Raw genomic sequence first — 23,097 nt, 5'->3', positions numbered from 1 at the left:
GAGAGAGAGACGGGTGGTGCAGGAACAGAGAGAGAGAGAGAGACTCAGAGACAGAATGAGCAGATGCTTAGAAGAGTGTACTGGTCGATAAGAGCGATGGAGTTACTCTCTTACACTCTCAGGTTTCGCTGGGTGACCTCTACGAGTGCTGATCACATTCTGCTGCAGAGCGCACACAAACACACACATTTTATTCATTTAGCATACACTTTCATCCAAACGCCATACAAATAGTGCATGTAGAAAGTGCAGCAGAATTAAGGATCAGAAGTGTATAGTTTGAACAGTATTTCTCTGGTTAAATCCAAGGAACGTTCTATATTTTAAAGCAAGTGCGACAATAAAATTTCAACTGCAGCACATGTTCCTTTGTACACACAGAATCTCTCTCACATACAAGCAAACCAACTCCCTGACATGGTCATACACTCATGCATACACAGGCATGTGTAAACATGTGTAAACATGCCTGTGTAAAGGGAAATACAGCATAACAGACAGTAGGAAAGGGAAAAGATAAATATATTGTAGATAATGGAAATAAGAAGCAGGGAGAAAATAAAATAAAATATACAATCATGAGAAACTTATGATATACTGTGTTTTATTGTAATCAGGGCCGTCGTTTAGGGGTGAAAGGTGATGACAATTTTATGGGCCCACAGCCCAGGGGGGGCCCACAAAACCCCCAGTAGCCTATGTAGGCTTCCCTTTCTATAACTAAATTATTATGCATAGGCCTAACTAATACTCATCTATACATCAGAGTTCAAACAAAGCTACAAAATCAAGTACAATTGAAAAAAAAGATGATATTTTCCGAGCAATAACACCCTTCTTTATAAAAACAGTTCGGTCCATGGTTCGCTCCTCTTTTGAAAATGTGCACGTAACGTTATTGCTCACAAACTGAGGCAGCAGCCAGCTGGTTATCAATAGAGAACTGACAATACCAAAACAGAAACATAAATCGGGAAAAAAAACCTGGTGCTATTTTGCAGTTTCAGAAAAACAATTCCGGCACAGACCAGGAAAAACATAGTCTTAAGTCAATGGCGCCTTATTCAGATGCTTTTTTAAGGGCGCATGCTTGGCCCGTGCGCACTGCTGGCGAGGCCAGGGCAGTAGCAGAGGGGGGGTGCGGGTGTGGACGCCGAAAACCCCGAGCCCCGCACCCGAGGGGGCCAACGATATATGTTTTTTTTTCTTCATAATTTCTCTTTGGCAAATATAACGTTGATTGTATCCATGGAACTTTTACCAAATATATATAGGCCTACATTTTCCAAAACAATTTTGTCACCCCGATGCTGCTCGGAAAGTTAGAGCGCTTGCGGAGTTCTATTCTGAGGATCTGTCTAAGGCCGATGACATGGTTGACGAATTTGTTACATTTCGTAGGTTACTATGTACCGTGAGCTGAGCATGGAAAACATTAACTAAACACACACAGCATCCTACCATTTCTCATTGACAACAACATGGACCGTTCTGTCCCCAACCTTTCCATTCTCTATCGCATTTACTTGACGATTCCGATGACCAGTTCTATGGCAGAGAGGACGTTCAGCCCAGAGGCGTTGTTAGACATAAAACTCTACTGGGGCACAGGCCCGTATTTATTTTTTTCTTCCAAGTGTGCTCTGCACAATACACTACTCGGCTATAGAAACTCCCCTTGCTTAACCCACTATACAATAGTTCAGGGACGCAGGTTTGATATCAGCTTTGGTGGCAGGGAGAGGTATAGACATTTGCCGGGTTTCTCTTAACAGTAAGAGCTTCTTAACAAATCTGGGAAACCCGGCCATTGTTAGAATACTCTGCTGTTCGTTTGAGGTTTTATATTCATAAAAATATGTATTTTTTAAAATGGTATGGATAGTTTTCACCGGGTCCTTAATGCAACACTGCAAAGTAGCGTCCTCTGAATGTGAGACGAATGTCGAATGCTGAAAATGAAACTAACTTCCCCTAGGTCTTTGGCAGGGACATCAATAGTTAATGCCAGCGCGCATTCATTTTCGTATTCATTTGAGCGCAAATACTGTTTCATGTAATATTGTTTTTATGTTTTTTTTTAGTTTTGTAATGTTTTCTTAGCCTACCTCAATTTTTGTGTCCGAGTCCGACACCTGGACTTCTGTCTGCGTGCTGCAGTGGCTATTTGGCAAGCATAGAAGAGCGTGGTGACTTGGAATTCTGCAGGCATTGGTTTGTGTTTTTGGTTAAACTGCTTTGATTTTACAAGTGTTGAGCAGTACTGCGTTTATTTTTTCCGGGATTATCAATGTAAATGAATGCACTGATTAATAAAGTAAATTGTTAAAACTCAAACTTGATTGTACTGTGGCACAATAGATTTATACTAGGGCACGTGCCGTTACCAATAGCAATCCGCCATGGAACAAGCGCTGCTCTTAAAGGGAATGTGAGATGACGCTCTGATTGGTTTATTGCACGTTCAGCCAAACCACACCCATTAGTAATGTAGCTACTTCAGACCAACCCATTTTAGATTTGCGCCAGGCGAAAAGTCATTTATCCCGCCAGTATAATAGCAACAGCGCAGGAGTCCCGCCCACAAAGTTAATTGCACTTTGCATTTTAATTGTTAAAATAGGGCCCATACACACACACATATACACACAGCATTCACTACTAACCCCTAGGGTTGCATATGTAAAGTGAGCACCAGAAATCCTTGGACAGTAAAATATGATGTAGTATTACGTATACTTGGTTGCATATCCGTTACATGCCTGACTGCCTGAAATCTGTGGCCCATACCCAGACAGATTACATATATCATAATACTTTGTTACACATATCTGCAGGCTCTCTGTTTTTTTATAGCAAACTGTAACCTGACCTTAATGTTCTTCAGGTTTCCTAATAGGTTGCTTTGTGTTCGGTTTCCTCTGAGGTCTGCTGGTCTTCTGTGGATGGTGGGCCGGGATACATCAATGCCTACAGTCTGGTGCTCACGACTTTGGGCCATAGTGAGATTTGAGCTTATAAGTGTTTTTGAGGTGGCTCTCCAGGCTGAATTGAAAGCCTATAATCAAGAAAACATCAGCTTTTCCATGCATTCAGTGACACAAATGATTACACCTGCGTAATGGAATATAACTGTAGTCAAATCAATAAATACTTTCAGTGCCATGAATGTACAATATACAAAAGGTGCTGTGTTGAAATGACTTAATGAGTCATAATAATGGAAAGATCCAATCACATGGATGGAATGATCCTCCAGCAAAGGGTACAGTAAGGGGGATCTTAGAGGCAGTACAAACCAGTAGTAGTGAATTCTTCTCTCATGTGGAGAGGAGCTGAGTTTGGTTGATTGTTCCAAGAGTTAGAGAGGGTTGAGACAGGAGGAGCATCTGTGTCTCACAAAGGAGGGCTATGTCATTGTATGGTGTCTGGTATCCTTTCTAATGGGGTGGGGGTTGTGCGTGTGTGGATGTGGGGAGGGGTAGGGGAGGGGGGTCGATGCGCTGGAGAGAAATGGGGAGGGGTCAAAAGAGAGAAGGAAATGCCAAATAGAGGAATGGGGGAATATGGTAGCATTACATGTGGAAAAACGAATGCTAGGCTGCTAGGCTAACAGAAGACTATATTTGCAATTTGTGGTTGAAAGACATGGGGCCAGTCACTTGCATCTAAGCAGTGCTCTGCTGTGTGGTCCGGAGATACAGAGACACTTTACTGATGGATGAAAGGCCAGGATAGAAGTTGGAAAAACTACTAACAGGACAGGACACATCAGATGGAATAGCACCACACAAAGTATAATGTAAAGCTATCGAACAAACCAAGCCCTTTGTTAAGTAGTGTTGTATGAAAATGGTGTTATCAATCACACCTCAATCAGTTGATCAGGTTTTGCAAACGATTTGTGCATAGACCGAACCGCTGTGATGTACAATGATTTGAGTGAGTTAGACTTGAGAGAGGTAAAGCTACTCTTGTAATAGGAGGAATTACAACCCTTTTTCACTGAAAGGATGCAGAGCCTAACCATACTGATAGGTACTGTACATTGTCAAAACCTGTAAGACACACCAGCCAGGGTACTTGATGAGACACCCTTCTGTCTGCTTGCCTCTTGTATTGCTCTGAAAACGAGGACATAGAAACTCACATGAAAGAGGATGGCGGCTGCACAGAATGCAGCCCTCTGTTGTTCAGCAGAGCACACAGTGACTGGATGACTAAGACTTCACATGCGAGCACACCAAGTCTGCAGGTGCTCCTACGTGGACTAAGTCTAGATGACTTGTACCTGAATGTTTAGAAGTCAGGTGGTGGGCTCTCCCCAGCATGTACATGTCCCCTGAGGGTTCAGACAGCTTATCTTGCATTTGCATTACAGTAGGTATGGATGTGCATGTCTCAAGTAAAAAAGTATAACCTGATTTGTTTTACTGGAAGCAATTACATAAATTAATGAAGGAGGGAAGGGAGAGCGTGAGGAGTGGTATAGCTTCCCGAAAGGCATTAATTAATAAGGTTCTGGCAAAATGTATACATGCATAAGCAGTGTGTTTTTCAGTAATAACATGTTGGCCCCATTTCAAAGAACATTGTCAGTAACTGTAAGTAAATGACAGACTTATGTTTCTACATTTGCACAAAGTAGAATGTCTGATGTGCATTAATTGCGAGGTAAAGTGGGTGAGAGTGGATGGATGCCCGAGCTCTTACCCTGTAAATGACTCCCCGGGGGAGTAGGAAATGACAGAGTTATGTAGATGGGAAGAGGGAGTAAGTGTTTGTGGAAGAGAGAGTTGAATGATGACGCAGTAGTAGAAGTGAAGCACGCAGAGTAGGGCTTAGGGAGGGATGGTTTAACATTCTGTTCTTTTAGGCCTAGGGCTTATGCCCCTGAACTGACACATTGCAGCCTCTCAGATCCTTGTGGATCTATACCAACATATCACAAAGCCCCAAGATCTCCCACTGGGAAGGGTATCAAAGACTGAACAGTATGCTCTTCCATCTGCCTCGAGTGAGGGAGGGAGCTGTTGCCAGATTGAAGCATCAAGCTGTATGGTTGAACCCTGTTGACAACCCATTGCATCTTATGAATTGTCAACAATCGTAACAAACTCAAATTTAAATAACTTTTTCAATGTTTAGACTGTGGAGAATTTATATCATAAGATGATTGTAAAATGCATGGATCATTTGATCTATAATGGAATGACTGTCTCAACTCTTCATAACAGGACACAGTAACAGGACACTTTTCTCTTCTTTTCTCTTTTGCTCTTGCAGATCTAAACCCTCGCTTGTCCTCCATCTCGCCCTCTCTCTCTCCGGGGTCCTCGATGCCCCCCTTCACAGATGAGGATCTCCTGCCAGACACCACCCCGGAGAGCCCCACCACCAGTGGGGACTTCCCCAAGCACATCTACCAGGGTCTGAACGAGCACCTCATTCCTATCTACTGCTCCATCCTGGCAGCCGTTGTTGTTGGCCTTTTGGCCTTCATTATTTTTAAGAGGTGAGGAAGGTGAGGGGACACTGACAGACAACTGCCAGTGTAATGAAACTTTTTGTCCAACAGCAAAACAAATGATTCACGCAATCAACATCTTGATTAACTACTGAAACACTTTTTGTAGACATTATTTTTCATCCCTAACAGAAGACATTCAAATACGGTTAAATATGATCATTATGAAGACATCCGATTAATCTACCAGCATGAACTTAAAAATCCATGAAGCTCAAATTTTGCACTAAAAGTTTAAAGGGTACAGTCAAGTCAATAATTATTGATACGTAAGTCAATAAAACATTTCTATGTGACATTTACAAACCAAGAAATTGCTATAAGAAGATAGCTACAGGACGCCCCCACTATTAGGACAATAATTAAGTACTGTAAAATCTGCTGTGATGAAACATATTTCATGTTAGAAGGAGGATGCATTATGTCATCGTATCCTCTTCTCATTGTTGATAGAAGATAGAAGACAACACCAGAGGCGGATCTGGTGTGTAACGAGCTACAGTTTGGTCACAGAGGAAGTAACCTCATCCCCAGTGGGTAGTATGGCGGTGGATCTGTCATGTTGTGGGACTGGTTTACTTGAAAAGGCCCTGGACCACCATCAAGTACCTGGAGGTTGTAGGTCTAAACCTCTACCAGGAGGATGGGTCATTTTTGGATCGGTCAGCAGGACTATGATTCAAAGCGTCTATCAAATCTAAATGAAAAGGTATTACTGACCAAAGAAACAGGCTTTAGCTATGGCAATCACAGCTGTTTAGAAAACCTGTGGAGTGATCTGGAGAAGACACCAGCCCAAGGCCACTGGAATGTTTGTGTGCGGTGGAATTGTCTCCAACACTTTTGTATGTGTTCTTGAATCTCATAAAAACATTTTGAGACAACGCTCAGAAGCACAAAGATCTAAAACAAGGGTGCCAATTATTGTAACATATTTATCAATCAAATTACGGATACGGGGTCCAGATACTCTGATCAGATGAAGGTCAGACGGCCTATAACCTTACTGAAACACTTGTTTTTTCCCTTCATTTGTCACCCCCTTGTTCATCAATGATAATAAGGATTCAGGGAGGATATGATATTTCAAGATTTTGTCATTTAGAAATTGTCATTATATTCATATATACACAATGCAGACACCCTCATCAGTTATTCATCCCAGCACCTGCAGTATTAGATAACAATTGTAAAAAATAAACAATAAAAATGCAAAACAAATGTTTTTGTGTAAAATGGGATTAGTTAAGAACCAAAACAAGTTGATCAACTGTTTGATTTGCATGAAACATGCCACCTCGCCAGCACAAGAAAGTACTGTTGTACAGCCCTCTGTTGGTTGGCTGTGGCATGGCTTATGTGAACTTTGATGTGCTGATGGGAACACATACATTTTTATCCAAGTTTGGTTGACTTTAACCCTGGTATGTCACCTGTCAGCATTGGTGGCTTCATTAATAAATCAAAAAATAGTATATATATATCAAACTTTTAATATTTTAAAATAATAATAAATCCCAAAATTGTATTAGACACTTTGAAAGTGTACTGGAGACCCTCCTCCATCAACCCAAGTGCAAGACCAGGTTGTGAAGATGAGAGCAGTAGCACAATAGAGATTCATGGCAGACTCCAAACAGATGCAATCATGAAAGATCACCATTTTGGTGGTCATTGTTTATTTACCAACATAACTTTAAAAGACCGGTCAAAAGAACATTTGTAGTTCCAAATTTGGGATTCATCGTTTGCTTGCCACACACTTTTACTTTTTGTTACCCACAATCTGCTTCCTTGTTTCAAGATTTCTCCACCTTTTATTACAGTATGTTTGCTAAGAAATTGCAAACAGACTGACTTAATATTGATGCTTCATCTCCAAATAGTATCTGAATTGATTTAACCAAATGTGTTCTTTTGTAGGTGGAACAGCTGTAAGCAGAACAAGCAGGGCACAAACAACTGCACAGCCAATGAAACTCAGAGCCCATCAGCGGAAGGAGAGAAACTGCACAGTGACAGTGGCATCTCTGTGGACAGTCAGAGCCTGCAGGACCAACAAGGCCCGAGCCACACACACACAGGTAGAAACACGCACAAACACACACACACACACACACACACAAGGACACCCACACACACACACACATAGGTAGAAACATGCACACACACACAGGTAGACCACCGCACACACACACACACAGGTAGACCTACGCACACACACAGGTAGAAACATGCACACACACACATGAGTGCACCAAGGCATACGTCCTCTGCTTTTACCTATCCTGGTGTCCTTGCTCCCTGGGCAGCCATATCAGCAGTGCCCTGGGGCCAGCTCCAGGTACTCACCCATGTCCTGGCCTGTCCTGCATGTTTTTATTGGAGTGCCTTGCTGACAAACTCATGTGAGCACAGGGAGAAGAAGCAAACACCACACAGAAGATAACATACCTGAGCACCGATAAGACTCAAGTGGGAATCAAACCCAAATCTTTTTGCATGAGGTGACAGTATAAACCACTGTGCCACCATTCCTCCGAAATCATTTTAACGTTAATAGCCTACATGAAAATTAAACCTTAAACATGGAGTGCAATACATTGGGAATTCTCTCTGTGCTAATTACAAATGTAAAGTGCTAAAGTGTGTTCACTAGTGGCATGTGCCCCCGGCGATTCAGTCTTGTTTGGCTTGTTTTTAGAATGTGTGCTGTCTCAAAAAGTATTTGGCCTAGGGTGTGCAGAACCTGACTGCAGATTTGAGTAAAGACGCATGGATCTTTTGTCACCATAGCCTACCGAGGTGATCAGTAGAGACGCATGGATCTTCTGTCACCATAGCCTACCAAGGTGATCAGTAGAGACGCTTGGTTCTTCTGTCACCATAGCCTACCAAGGTGATCTGTAGAGAGGCATGGATCTTCTGTCACCATAGCCTACCAAGGTGATCAGTAGAGACGCTTGGTTCTTCTGTCACCATAGCCTACCAACGTGATCTGTAGAGAGGCATGGATCTTCTGTCACCATAGCCTACCAAGGTGATCTGTAGAGAGGCATGGATCTTTTGTCACCATAGCCTACCAAGGTGATCTGAAGAAAGGCATGGATCTTTTGTCACCATAGCCTACCGAGGTGATCAGTAGAGACGCATGGTTCTTCTGTCACCATAGCCTACCAAGGTGATCAGTAGGGACATTAACAGTATTTTTTGTGAAAACATAGTAGGATATCATTCATTGTCAGTTTTCAGGACCAGTGTTGGAATAATTATATTGCTTTTACATGGGAAAGAATTATATTCTATTCCAGCGCACACAAACAACGATTTTGTTTTTCATGATTTGATAGTGGTAGGCTTGATCTGGAATATTGCAATAGAAATGCTATAACATTGCATAAAGGAATGAATCCAGATGATATAATCTGATATGCAGTACCAGTCAAATGTTTGGAATGGGAAAATGTGTCCAAACTTTTGACTGGTACTGTAAGTAAGTATATGTGTGGCTTGTCCTGTTGGCAAGGGTCAGGGTCCAGAGTGCTTTCTGGATGGTGATCCTGAGGTTTTGAAAGGAATGATATGAGAGAGACTGGCTGTAAGTTGTTGACATGGGATGGGTTCGGGTCAACTTCTTTAGCAGGGGTGTGGCTTGATCCATCATGAAGTCTGAGGGGACAATGCCAGATGTTGAAGAGGTGTTGTGGTGACATCTGAGGAAAGAGAAGGTAGGATTTCATCAGAGGAAGACTTGTGAAGGGTAGAGGGTAAGGGATCCGGAGGGCAGGATGTTGCACTGTGGGTGGGAAGTGAAAAGTGTCTCAAAGGATCCTACCTGTCTTACTTCAGTTGATGGAGTATTCTTCAGCAGTTGATGGGGGGTGTTCATGGGAACACACAGATTCCTGGAATTATAGATAGAGCACAGTGCCCGCGATGATGTCAGTGACACACAGAATTCTGGAATTATAAATAGATAGTGCAGTGCCTGTGATGCAGTTGGTGATGACAGCTCTTCTCAGTGGCTTTGGTACCTATATTTCTCAGATCACAATTGAAATGATCTGTTATTTCTTCTTGTTCAACCTCCCCATCATCTATTCTAGTCACTTGCATTTCATAAAAGCAATTATTCAATATTTTAAACAAATCGACAATCCTCTGGTTCATTCATGCAAATGATTATGTAGCCTAAGGGGTATTTGCTATGTTTATATTAACGTTTGTATTTTTTCGTTTGTGCTATGCAATGCTGTAGTCTTGCATTTTCTGTCTCATATTCTCATAAAGGAAACCTTTTAAAACCTCACTATGAACTCATTGTAGTTAATAACCTTCCAGCTATACCTACTAAATTAAACCATCCACTTTAAATAAAGTATTTTTCTCAGTTAGCAAGCCGGTATTTCATCAGTAAAATGGTCTTGGATTTTCTGTATCACACTGACATGAATAATATGGTTCCTGTGCCTGTTTTTGGCCAGCTATATCCATATTGTTTCGGCTCGCGAGAGCTATTTTAGTGCAGCTCAGTCTAGTCAACATGGCTGAGAGTTGAGAACAAAGCAAGCAAAATTTGCTGCAAATTTTAATTTATTTTTACATCAAAATGCTTATCCAATAAACGTCAATAGCAGCACTACACTCTGTTGCATTATAAAAATTACACTTGCAAAATATGAAGTGTGCAAAGTGCCCGGTTATTGAGATAATCATTGCAAACTCGCTGCCCTAAAATCCCATTCACACAGAGGAACACACACCCAGATATTCCTGGCATTATAAAAGAGATTACTCTCTTGAGCTGACCAGTAGCTCCACGACTCGCTCTGTTCCACAAAAATGTCCCCACCTTGTGGCAGCATATGGTCACAACTAATGCGAATTTGCACTTGTTTTAATCATATACATTATAGACCAACTATTTGTTTGTTTGTATTCGGGATGCGCGCGCCATGTGGCTGCAGAAAACCGTGAAAGGATAGCATTTTATATGGCAAAAGGACCACACAGATAATACAAATAGATTAAAAAAGACCAAAAAGACCAAAACTCTGAGGGCCACCAGAGGCCCTCGCTGTGTTCTTGTTTTTGGTTCTGTTAATCTGTTCTCATTATGACATTGTTTTCACCTGTGCCTTGTTTGTTCTGTGCTTTTTAAGTGGCTTGGATTTTTAGTTCTGTGCTTAGTTTTTCTCTGACCTGCCACAGAGTGAGAGTCATGCCTTTTCTATCTACTTTTGTATGTTATTTTCTGCTTCCAATAAAAGGAGGAAACACATCTTTTGGAGTCTGCTTTTGGGTCCACATTTGCTTTCCTGACAAAAAAGGTCGAGGAGGACTGCCTTTAAAAGAGAAAGCGATTACCCATCGATCTTTCGCATCAGAATTTTGATTTGGGTCACGAAAGTCTTGGAATTTGAGTGAGAATGTCGCCCGGTACAGACCGCAGAGTCGAGCGGCAACTATGTCTTCACGCCATGTCACAAAGTTAATAATTTTACAGTTTTACAGTCAATTCTAGATCTAAAAAGTCGAGCAAGGCAGCTGTCTGCTTTTGGGTCCACGTTTGCTTTCCTGACAGAAAAACTAAGCCACTATGGACCCAGCGGCTTCAGCCAGAGCACAGGAGCTCTTTGGAGCGGTTGCTCGTCAGGAGGCTGCCTTAGTCCAGCATGAGGTTCTGATGACCAAACACGACGGTCTGCTGTCAGACATTCTCGTATCCCTGCAGGAGATTTTCCAGCGATTGCCAGCTACTCCAGGTGGGCCTCCAGCCCAAGCCACCCAGCCAGCGTCCCCTAACCTGGGGCCTACCTCTAACCCTGTGACTGAACCCCGGCTGCCTCCACCGCAGCACTTCTCAGGAGACCCCAGTACCTGCAGTGGTTTCCTGACGCAATGTGGTCTGACTTTCGAATTACAACCCTCGTCCTTCCCCTCTGACAGGGCCAGGATTGCCTACATTATCACCCTCCTATCTGGGAGAGCCCTGTCTTGGGCAACAGCCGTCTGGGAGGCCCACAGCCCCCTCTGTGCCAGCTACCCAGCCCTGTGGAGGAGTTCAGACGGGTCTTCAATCATCCCCTCCAAGGAAGGGAGGCCTCAAAGAAACTTTTGTCTATTCGTCAAGGCAGTGGCAGTGTGGCGGATTATGCTATACACTTCCGCACCATTGCAGCCTCTAGCGGCTGGGATTTAGAGGCTCTCATCATATGCTTCCACAACGGTCTCTCAGAGGATATCCAGGATGAGCTTGCCACCAAAGATCCCACCGGCACCCTCGAGGCTCTTATTGACGTGGCGACCCGCTTGGACAATAGACAGAGGGAGAGAGAGTGGGGCCGTAGGTCTGCCATCCCTATGCCTGTAACCCCGGTTTTGCCTGTACTCGAAGACAGATCAGAGCCCATGCAGTTGGGCAGGACCAAGCTTTCACTTGCCGAACGTGACCGCCGCATGAGGGAGCGGTGCTGCCTGTACTGCGGTCTGCCTGGACACTTTCGAGCTGCCTGTCCCGAGCTTCCGGGAAACGCTCTGACCCGTCCAGACAGGGGTGGTCTGTGACGGGCATCACCCAAACCTCCCCTCTCACCGACACAGGGTTACTTCTGCCAGTCACACTCTCCTGGGGCCACGTTACACATTCCCAACAGGCTTGGGTTGATTCCGGTGCAGCTGGGAATTTCATTGACACCTCCCTAGCCAGGAGGCTTAACCTCCCCTCTGAGCCCCTTTCTTCTCCCCTGGTTGTTACCGCCCTGGATGGGCGTCCTCTGGGACATGGTGAGGTCACCCATCAAACACCCCCTCTACACCTCTCAATACTTCAACACCAGGAGGAGACATCATTCTACCTCATTCAGTCTCCAGCGTTTCCTATAGTCCTAGGCTACCCCTGGCTTCTTCGGCATAACCCCCATATTGACTGGTCCAAGAACACTATCCTTGAGTGGGGACCCACCTGCCACGCCACGTGCATTTTCCCCTGTTCCTCAGAAGTCTCTCGAGTCCCAAGAGCCCCTTGACCTCTCCCGAGTTCCCCCCGTGTATCATCCACTGAAGGAGGTCTTCAGTAGACACAAGGCCACCACGTTACCACCACATCGGTCCTATGACTGTTCTATTGACTTGCTCCCAGGCTCTGTTCCCCCTAGAGGCCGCATTTTTTCACTGTCCCTTCCAGAGCGCGTGGCTATGGATAGTTACATCAAGGAGGCCCTTGCCTCTGGCTTTATCAAAGCCTCTACCTCTACTGCCGGAGCGGGGTTCCTTTTTGTGGGCAAAAAGGACGGCGGCCTCCGCCCGTGCATTGACTACAGGGGCCTCAACAAGATCACGGTCCGAAATTGCTACCTCCTACCCCTCATGTCCACTGCCTTCGAGCTGCTTCAAGGGGCCTCGCTGTTCACCAAACTTGATCTGCGCAATGCTTACCACCTAGTGTGCATAAGGCAGGGGGACGAATGGAAAACGGCATTCAACACTCCAACATGACATTATGAGTATCAGGTCATGCCCTTCGGCCTTACCAACGCCCCGGCTGTTTTTCAGGCCTTGATCAATGATGTCTTCCGGAACATGCTGAACCAGTTTGTCTTTGTTTATCTGGATGACATACTGGTTTTCTCCAGGTCTGTGCAAGAACACATCAAGCATGTCCAGAGAGTCCTTCGTCGTCTCCTGGATAACCACTTATATGTAAAGGCAGAGAAGTGCGAATTCCATGTTTCTGAGGTGCAGTTCCTAGGGTTTGTCATTAGTCCAGGTAACATCCAGATGGATCCAAGGAAAGTCCAGGCCGTTGCCAGCTGGCCTACCCCCACCACTGTGAAGGATGTTCAATGTTTTTGGGGGTTTGCAAACTTTTACCGCAAGTTTGTGAGAAACTTTAGCACAACGGCAGCACCTCTCACAGCCCTCATAAAGGTTAAAGGCTCCAAAGTCATCTGGGGCACGGATGCCGAGGGGGCCTTTCGGGAACTAAAACACTGTTTCACCTCTGCTCCTGTCCTTATCCTCCCTGACCCTGACAAGCCATTTATCGTCGAAGTGGATGCTTCGGACGTAGGAGTGGGAGCTGTTCTCTCACAGCGAGGGGTGGACGACAGGCTTCATCCTTGCGCCTAAATGTCACATCGCTTGACACCTGCTGAGAGAAGATATGATGTAGGGGACCGGGAGCTGTTAGCAGTGAAACTCGCATTGGAGGAATGGAGACACTGGCTTGAGGGAGCGCCACACCAATTCATGGTTCTTACAGACCATAAGAATCTTGAATATATCCAACAGGCTAAGCGGTTGAACCCACGCCAGGCCCGGTGGTCGCTGTTTCAGCCGCTTTCAGTTCACGTTGTCCTACCGGCCGGGGTCCAAGAACGTTAAACCTGACTCCCTGTCTCGGGTTTTCTCACCTCCTGGTCATGAGGAAACAGTAGGACCCATCATACCAAGCACGAAAGTGGTGGACCTGGTTAGATGGGAGATTGAGGCCACCATAAGGAGGGCCCAAGCTCAGGAACCAGACCCACCAGGGGGTCCTGCTAACCGACTCTTTGTTCCAACCACTGTCCGGTCTCAAGTTCTGCAATGGGGTCATAGTTCTCGCCTTACCTGCCACCCTGGAGTAACTCGGACCCTTGACTTTCTCCAAAGAAGGTTTTGGTGGCCCTCCTTGAAGGAGGACACTCGGACGTTTGTGGCAGCGTGCCCTACATGTAACCAGGGAAAGGTCCCCCATCGACCACCTCAGGGACTGCTACTACCACTCCCCATCCCTCGACGGCCCTGGTCACACCTCTCGATGGACTTCGTTACGGGGGTCCCACCATCCCAAGGACACACTACTATTCTTGTAGTGGTTGACCGGTTTTCCAAAGCATGCAGGTGTATACCCCTGCCAAAGCTACCATCTGCCAAGGAGACTGCGGAAAAAGTAATAGAGCATGTGTTCAGAGTCTTTGGAATCCCACAGGACATCGTCACGGACAGAGGTCCTCAGTTCACGTCCCGCTTCTGGCGTGCCTTCTGTCGACTGCTGGGGACGAATGTCAGTCTGTCGTCTGGTTTCCACCCTGAGTCCAACGGACAAACTGAGAGACTGAACCAGGAACTGGAAGCCACACTGAGATGTATGGCAGCAAACAACCTAACTTCCTGGACGTCTTCTTATGTGGGCAGAGTACGCCCATAACACTCTACGTTCCTCAGCCACCGGCATGTCCCCTTTTGAGTGCCAGTTTGGGTATACACCTCCACTGTTCCCTGACCAGGAGGCGGAGGTCGCGGTCCCTTATGCTCTACGTTTTGTTCGCAGGTGCCGCCTTACCTGGAGAAAGGCCAGGCACAAGCTTCTCCAGACCTCTCGGCAGTATCAGATCCAGGCCAAACGTCATCGTCGAGCTGCGCCTGCTTTACGTCCTGGTCAACGAGTGTGGCTCTCGACTAGGAACCTGCCTTTGCATATGGAGTCTCGCAAGCTTGCTCACCGTTTCATCTGCCCTTTTCGCATTGCCAGACGAGTGAACCCAGTCACCTATCGTTTGTACCTACCCAGGTCTCTAAGGATAAATCCTACCTTCCATGTTTCCTTGTTGAAGCCTGTAGTCACATCGCCATTTACTCCTGCTGGCAGACCGCCTCCCCCGCCTCGGTGCATTGGAGGTCGGCCTGCATACACGGTGCATCGGCTACTGGATTCCCGCAGAGTGAGGGGTTCTGTTCAGTATCTGGTGGACTGGGAAGGTTACGGCCCGGAGGAGCGTGCCTGGGTCCCTTTCCGGGACATCTTGGATCCTACCTTGATTCATGACTTTCACGAATGTTACCCCGACCGTCCTAGGAGGAACGTCAGGAGCCGTTCCTAGACGGGGGGGTCCTGTCAGGGTTGTGACCCTTTGTTGGCCACCAGAGGCCCTCGCCGTGTTGTTGTTTTTGGTTCTGTTAATCTGTTCTCATTATGACATTGTTTTCACCTGTGCCTTGTTTGTTCTGTGCTTTTTAAGTGGCTTGGATTTTTAGTTCTGTGCTTAGTTTTTCTCTGACCTGCCACAGAGTGAGAGTCATGCCTTTTTGATCTACTTTTGTATGTTATTTTCTGCTTCCAATAAAAGGAGGAAACACATCTTTTGGAGTCTGCTTTTGGGTCCACATTTGCTTTCCTGACAAAAAAGGTCGAGGAAGACTGCCTTTAAAAGAGAAAGCGATTACCCATCGATCTGTCGCATCAGAATTTTGATTTGGGTCACGAAAGTCTTGGAATTTGAGTGAGAATGTCGCCCGGTACAGACCGCAGAGTCGAGCGGCAACTATGTCTTCACGCCATGTCACAAAGTTTATAGTTTTACAGTCAATTCTAGATCTAAAAAGTTGAGCAAGGCAGCTTTCAAGAGATATGGGAATTCTGCTTTTAGCCATCCGGTCCGATTATTTTTCTGATTTGTTTAAACTGGCAATCTGAGTGAGACTGCATCCCAGTTACACTGTTTTGACGTTAGCCTCAGTCAGACTCGCTCACTGGCAGTGTGCACAATGTTGTATTTCACTCCATTCTACACCAGAAACGTTGTCAGGGCAGGGGCGAATCTAGAAAAATATTCATGGAGTGGCAAGAGGGTGGCAGGAGATTTTGAGGGGTGGCACCCCCGTGGCAGAAGTAGATATGCTGATTTAATTGCAGTCATATTAATCAATGTTTATTTGGAATCAATGTTTATTTGAAATGCCCCCAAATTAAGACATTTTAACTCAAAAAATTAGGCTCCATTTTTATGGCACATTATTAAAGTCTTAAATCTAAGATATTGAGGAAACTGAAATGGTTTCAAGTGTCTTCATTGATTTATTGGCTATTGGTTAATCAATAATAAACTGTATCACCAAACCGAAGGTTGGACGACTTGGTCAGCAAGTAGTAAAACAATGTGCAACAAGTTTGAAGTTTGTATGGTCAGTTTGGACAAAGATATTGAAACACTGAAAATTGTGTGTCTTCAAATGTCTGCTAGGTTTTTCGGCATTCAGGCTCTCTACTCTTTTACCCCGGTCCCTAAATATGACACGGAGCCTGAACGGAGTTACGAATATGAATGTCTGTTGAATCTCCAATATAAAACACCTCGGATTTCACCTCGGTCTTGGCGCAGTGGGGAGGGTGGTTGGAGTCGTCTAGTGCTACGGTGGCCCTGAGCGTAGCATTCACTTGCAGTGGGCCATTAGCAGGCACAAACGTAATTCGCAACGCAGAATTCCAACGAAAACCCCTCGGAATTTCAAATTGAACGAATTGGTCTGAGGCAAAATTTTAATAAACATATTACGTCGCTATTCTTTCTAAATATTTAACCTGTAAACAGAGCCAAATGCCACCAGTGTAGGTAGTAGGTCTGTGCTAGCAACCAAAGGAAGTCTGTCAACCCTGAAACTGATACAGTAATGTTCACGTTAGACCATGGTGAACATTTTTGACCAACGTTTTCATATTGGCTACAGCAGCTACTGTAGCCAATATGAAAATGTTAGTCAAAAATGCCCAGATTCAGCCCTGGAGAATTGACACGGAAACACTTCATCAACCAAAACAGGGCCAGGGAGTTTTCAGGCGATCTTTATGAGGGTGGGTCAATACTTTTCTGCAAAGTCTCTCAATATTCAATCAATCATATTCGGCGTCAAACAGTTGTGGAACAAATTCGGTCGCTCTAACACAAGATCAGAAAGGCTATCGGAATTCCGCAGATTTTCAGTCTGAATAACTGAAAAAAATCTGCAGATTTTGTTTGGGCTCGTATATTAGAAATTCGCTCTTGCAAATGTCCAACATAGTGGAGTGGGGAGGGTGGAGTTGTCTCGTGCTGCATTTGCTTGCAGTTGGATATTAGAAATTCGCTCTCGCAAATGTTCGCTGAGCCACAACTTCTCTTTGTTTTCAAAGCTGCCAACTGGGGTGGCAGCTAGGGTGGCAAGACTATATCGGCCCCTGCGTCAGGGAGGATTGCCTAATGTAGATAGGAGCCTGATGAAGATAGCCAGAATCTCGGATTTCTTTAACCGAGCCTGTTTCATTCGTCATTTGCCTGAGAAAGCGACCTCCGTTAGCCAGGCTAGTTTTGCCCGATCACTTGGTCAGGCTATTTAAGGGTATTGGGGTCAAGTGACTTGTGCATAGACAAGTGAATGTAAATGTATTTGTCCAAAGGCCAAGAGCCTCAAAAAGTTAATATAAAGCCCTGCAATCCAGTGGCCAGAGATATATGTTGACCTGATCGACACCCCCAAGTGTAATAGACCGGGGAGACGTTCGTCTTTTGCAACCGACATGTGCAGTTGAGCCTGCTTGACAGTTGTGTGACGTAGGGTGATAATTGGTCTATTCTTAAGAATAATACCTTATGTAGGATTAGGATTTATACATAATATATTTGATTATTTTTTCCAGGTTAAATAGGCTTCAAGGGTTTGTCAAGGGGGCGCAGAACTGTAGCCAATAATGTAATAACTACTACATTATTGGCTGGCTATTACAGTATTGGCTGGGTTGATAAAAAAAAGTATTAAAATGGTATTAAGTGGAGCCAGTAATGTAACAATACACTTATATCACTGTATGTTGAAGTTTTATTAAGTGTCAGACTTCCCCACACACTCTATCTCTCTCTCCCTCTCTCTCTCTCTCCCTCCCTCCCTCCCTCTCTCTCTCTCTCTCTCTCTCTCTCTCTCTCTCTCTCTCTCTCTCTCTCTCTCTCTCTCTCTCTCTCTCTCTCTCTCTCTCTCTCTCTCTCTCTCTCAAGACTTTATTTGTTTGTAGACTTGTACCCAGCCTTGCCTTCTACTCCTTAACCATTTGAGTACCAAATGAAGTACATCACACATGTTTACAAACAGACAATCACTCTTATGTTGTTGAAATCTATGTCTCTTTGAAAATGCTGCTACAAAGACCAAAATATTCCAATGTACCTGTACTGTTATTAATGGCAATAAACCTGAAACTTGAATTTTGTAATTTCAACCCTTCAACAAACTGTAGGAAGTATTTACTGGTTAGTACTAATCCAGTGTGTTTCTTTCCCTGCAGTGGTCTCTGTCGATGAAGAACCTTGCCTGCTGCTTCCCCTCCACACACAAGAGGAGATGGAGAAGCTCTTGTGCAAGGACTCTGAAGGGATGGGGTTGGATCACTCAGAGGATAGTGATTGGTGCAACCTAGCAGGTCTTCTGGGTTACAAGAAAGAACGCATCGCTGATTTTCTCCAGGAGGAAAATCCTGTCCGTGCACTGCTTTCTGATTGGGCGAGCCAGGATTGTGCCAGCATGGACAAACTCTGCACAGCTCTTCATAAGATCAACCGGGATGACATTACTCAGAGCTTGATCCTCAGCCCCAGTGGCACCAAGCCTACTGCCACATCGGCAGTGTGACAGGGCCACTCCCACAGTACACCCACAGTTTCACCTGTAACACCAATGTTGAGATAATCTCACTGAAAGATTATAGCCATGCCAACATTTAAAGTATTTTTTCCTGAATGCAACATGAAACATTGCATCAGATTCCCTGTGCGATTGCAACTGGATTTGTAAATAATTTATTTATTATCAAGTTCTCAAATCACTGAAACCTTTTTGCAGCACTCGATTAACTGAAGGATCAACAAGACACATCTGTACCACAAATTATATTTCCTGTCTTTCTGTTTTTTCATCAGTGTCTTAACATTAAGGTAAGGCCAAGCTTGCATTGTAATATGTTGGGGGGATCTATCAGCACTGCCAACTACAAGAGGTCATGGAGGAGGGACACACAACAACTGACTAGCACATTTTGATGAAACATGTAAGGAGATCATAGGATCAGTCTGGGAATAACAGTCACTAACAACAAGAATGGGTGTATTTGCTGTGATTGAACCTAAAGCCCTTTGGTAAAAGGAACTATGCACACAAACCCCACCCAACACCTTGCACCTTGTGAAGCCTTGTTTTCATCTTAGTATACTTTCTTCTTACTCTCTCACTAAGCATAGTGTTACATAACTCTTCAAATCTGTCTGTGCAGTGAATTCTTCATGACATTGCAAACATACTTACATATTGTAGCATAGAGGAGCTTCGCTAGTATTAGCAATGAACAGAAAGTACTTGCCAACTGGCTACAAACTAGATAATGACCCACTAATCAACATGAAATCAACGACCATATATTAACCCTCAATTTTTTTTATTGCTAACAATTGTATTTTGCATCAATTTAATCCATATATCTAGTATTTCACCTCAGTATATTTGAATAGGCCGTCCAACTTACTTTCTGTATTTGGAGTCAGTCTGTGGACCTAACCTCCTAACCTTTAAAAAGACTTGAATAAGATTCTAATGGATCAACAGTTGCAACACGGTGCTCTGTGCTGTAATTCAATATGCAGTATGACTCCAGATTCAATCACAGGCCCCAAACACACAAATTCCCTGTGTCTTTAACATTAAGGAAAAACACATGGAAACAATACACATTAACAAACACAAACACGTACTGTGCATGTACACACTAACAGGTCAGACACAATGAGAACACACATAACAGTGAGGGCTCGGTTTTACAATTTAAAGATGATATGCTCACTGCCAAAGTTATAGGAGGGAGTGTAGTTTAATGTCGATGTTATGTTGTTATGTTATGTTGATGTTATGTTACACAACATATTCAACTTAAAAAAACATACAAACACTGCACAGACCCAACATACAGTCAAACACAATGCCATTTCTATGAATATGGCATAAAACTCTAGAAATGTTTCAATTTTAGTTTTATTTCTCAGGGTTTCTTGTGTGGTTGGTTTTTAAGTGAAATTTATAGAATTGTGCACTGCTTCTAGTCACTAGTATTGCACATGGTTATGGGGATGAGGGGATTCTTGGTTTGGGACAGTTATCCCAGGTGTTTAAAAACCTTACTCAGGTTGTGATCTTGCAACTACCAATCCTTCATACATAACCATAGGACTGTAAGCAGGTTAGAGAATATGTTAAAAATATCTTGGTTTCTTGTTAACCTTTGAATTAAGGGCTACTTATTAGACTGTTGGAAACAAATACCCGATGAATTCCATGCTTCGCAAACTAAAACCATAAATGAAAGGAAGTCACATGTAAATAATCTACACAGCCAATCTATACTGCATAGCAAGGCTTCATATTTTTTATATGACAATGAATCGTTAAAGATTATGCTTAGATTATGGACAAAGGCCCATAGTCCTTCTTTCAATTACTATTTAAAATATGCTTAACTAAATTGAATTTAAATTATTTTCAATTACAAATATTTGAGGATTCTTTTCTATCTTTGAAATGAGAAACTGCAATTGGGCCAGCATTGTAATGGTTGTTTTGTCTGGTGAAAACTAGCTAGCAATGCAATTTTCATAGCATCACAAAATGAGCCTTATTAACCAAAGCTAGTGAATGTGTGGCACAGTAATAATTGTAATGTAACTGTGCTGTGGTTTAACCTGTGATGTTAAAACTACTCGAGAAACCACCCGAGCCCAAACACCCAAATGTCTGTGTGTGAATCAAACATGGATATTGTCCACGGGTCCAATATTGAGATTGGAACTACCTGATGTACAAAAATGAACTATAAATGAAGGTTAATCATAATTCCGCTTTTGTATATTTGTAATAATAATAGTTTCCCCCTTTTTTTCTAATCGGGTAGGTTCTAGCACTTAAATGTTTAAAAGCTGTATATATTGTATTTTGCATCACAAGTGCCTGTTCTGTTTCAGGTAACAAATTATTTTATTGTGCCAGGAATGCATGTTCATTTTTTTATATTAATTGTTTTGCAATTCATTCTAATGAATGTGGTTATTTTGAAGTCTAAGTGGTTCATGAAATTTGTGTCAGACCAGATCTTTCTGTCCAATCAGAGTGGTCGTTTGAAAACCCTCCTTTTTCCTTTATGTAGTTTCTGATCTACAATGATGTAATAGGTGAAGGCACCGACTCCCCTGTAAAGCCAAACCATGCTTTTCCCCTTGTAATAGAGTCATAACAATTACTGTAGTTTTACATTTGGAAACTATGACAAGAAAAGGAGCTAAAAACAGGCTCATCTGTTCAAACAAAATTCCCTTTGTTGCAGAGTAAAGTTAAATAATTATTTTGCATAATCAATTAATGGCTAACTTACATGTCATGTCGCACTTCAAAGCAAGTATATTATAGGTCAGAGGGAAAACATATCTTAATAGTGAAGGGATTATCCATGCAAGACAGGGACAAGAGGAAATGTGGAGAAGCATCACAAGTTGTTGTGTTTTACTTCATAGTATCTCTTTAACCATCGGGGAAATGTACAAAACTGAGAAATATTGAATGTTATATGTAGTGTTATATATTTACTAACATGTATGCTGTATCATACAAAAGTGTAGTTAAAAAATGTCTTATTAGATAAGCTGTGCAAACAACAAAATAAAGCCCTTAAATTCACTTAAGTGCACTCTGGGGTTCTTTGCAACACAACCACAGGGTTCTCATGAGTCATGGAATTTCTGGAGTAATGTATATTCAAAGAATCTACAGTCAAAGAATATCAGGGAATTTTCTTTGTAGCATGTTGAAATGTTAGTTGCCATTCATCAAAATGTAATATTTTCCATTTCATGTTTTTCTTGATCGGGTTTTGACAACAGGCCCTTGAAATAAGCCGATTGAATAATCAACAAACAACTGTAGGAGGTTTAATATTTGCCAAGCACCCAAAACTATTCCCCTATGGTTTAAAGGAAGAGGGGAGACTGAACAGTGTTTTAACATCAACCAAATAATGCTAATACCAATATAATTACAGTTATTTGACTCAGTGTTAAATCAGAGCAAGAATGGTCAACAGTAAGGTTAAATTAAAATATACATTTAATAACATTGTAAATTAATTTAATCAATTACAAGGCAAATATGTTACAAAATGTAGGTTAACTCTTACCTACTGTACCATGATTATTGTAAATCAGAGAAGAAGCAAGAGGTAAGGAAGGAGAAGGAGTAGGACAGAGCTGAGGAGAAGGTCTTAGGAAATGAAGAATCCACAGAACAATGCTTCAGAATTCCCTTTTAACACAAGAACAACCAATCAGACCACAGCTTGATCCTTACTTATCAACATATGACTAGCAATGCGACAGTAAGTTAAACTACTTACTGTCCAGCAACTCCTCTGAGAGGGGGGGGGGGGGCAGGGTGATACCCAGTCTTACACTACAAATCATTATTCTATCAAAAATTGTTCCAAAGAGTATAAACCATATTCTAAATCTTTTTGATGCATTTGGTCATATGGAAAGTGAAGGAGGGGATCCCTCACTGGATTGCTCTTCCCAAGATTTGTTTCATTTTTTCTCTGGGAGATTCTCATGGTCTTGCTAAGGGTTTAGGCTGGTTATAGATGGCAGGCTATATTTATACTATTTGATTTGATAATCCCTGTGCAAGCAGACACAAAAACAGTTTTACCCCTTGGCCATATGATTATAGCAGCTTGCAGATTGCGTAACACTTTC

General features: G+C 43.2%; 1 protein-coding gene and 1 long non-coding RNA gene across 3 annotated transcripts in view; one reads left to right on the top strand and one right to left on the bottom strand.

The window, feature by feature from the left end:
* ngfrb (nerve growth factor receptor b) overlaps positions 1-22,027 on the top strand; it is a 44,333-nt gene extending 22,306 nt beyond the window's left edge. For both annotated transcript variants that reach the window (XM_084671055.1, XM_084671056.1), the window contains 3 exons: positions 5,287-5,515; positions 7,451-7,611; positions 18,603-22,027. In XM_084671055.1, coding sequence (XP_084527181.1) covers positions 5,287-5,515; positions 7,451-7,611; positions 18,603-18,946 — 734 coding nt within the window. In that variant the 3' untranslated portion in view covers positions 18,947-22,027. The remainder of the gene's footprint in view (positions 1-5,286; positions 5,516-7,450; positions 7,612-18,602) is intronic.
* The window catches only part of LOC146260521 (uncharacterized), a 49,273-nt gene continuing 33,872 nt past the window's right edge, over positions 7,697-23,097 (bottom strand). Inside the window, exons 2-3 of the long non-coding RNA XR_014729608.1 lie at positions 9,363-9,432; positions 7,697-9,240 (exon numbers count right to left, since the gene is read on the bottom strand). This is a non-coding gene — a long non-coding RNA (uncharacterized LOC146260521). The remainder of the gene's footprint in view (positions 9,241-9,362; positions 9,433-23,097) is intronic.

Source organism: Hypomesus nipponensis, chromosome 13 (assembly GCF_054491055.1).
Source record: "Hypomesus nipponensis isolate SF chromosome 13, ASM5449105v1, whole genome shotgun sequence".
Taxonomy (NCBI): domain Eukaryota; kingdom Metazoa; phylum Chordata; class Actinopteri; order Osmeriformes; family Osmeridae; genus Hypomesus; species Hypomesus nipponensis.
This window is presented reverse-complemented; position numbering and strand designations above follow the sequence as displayed.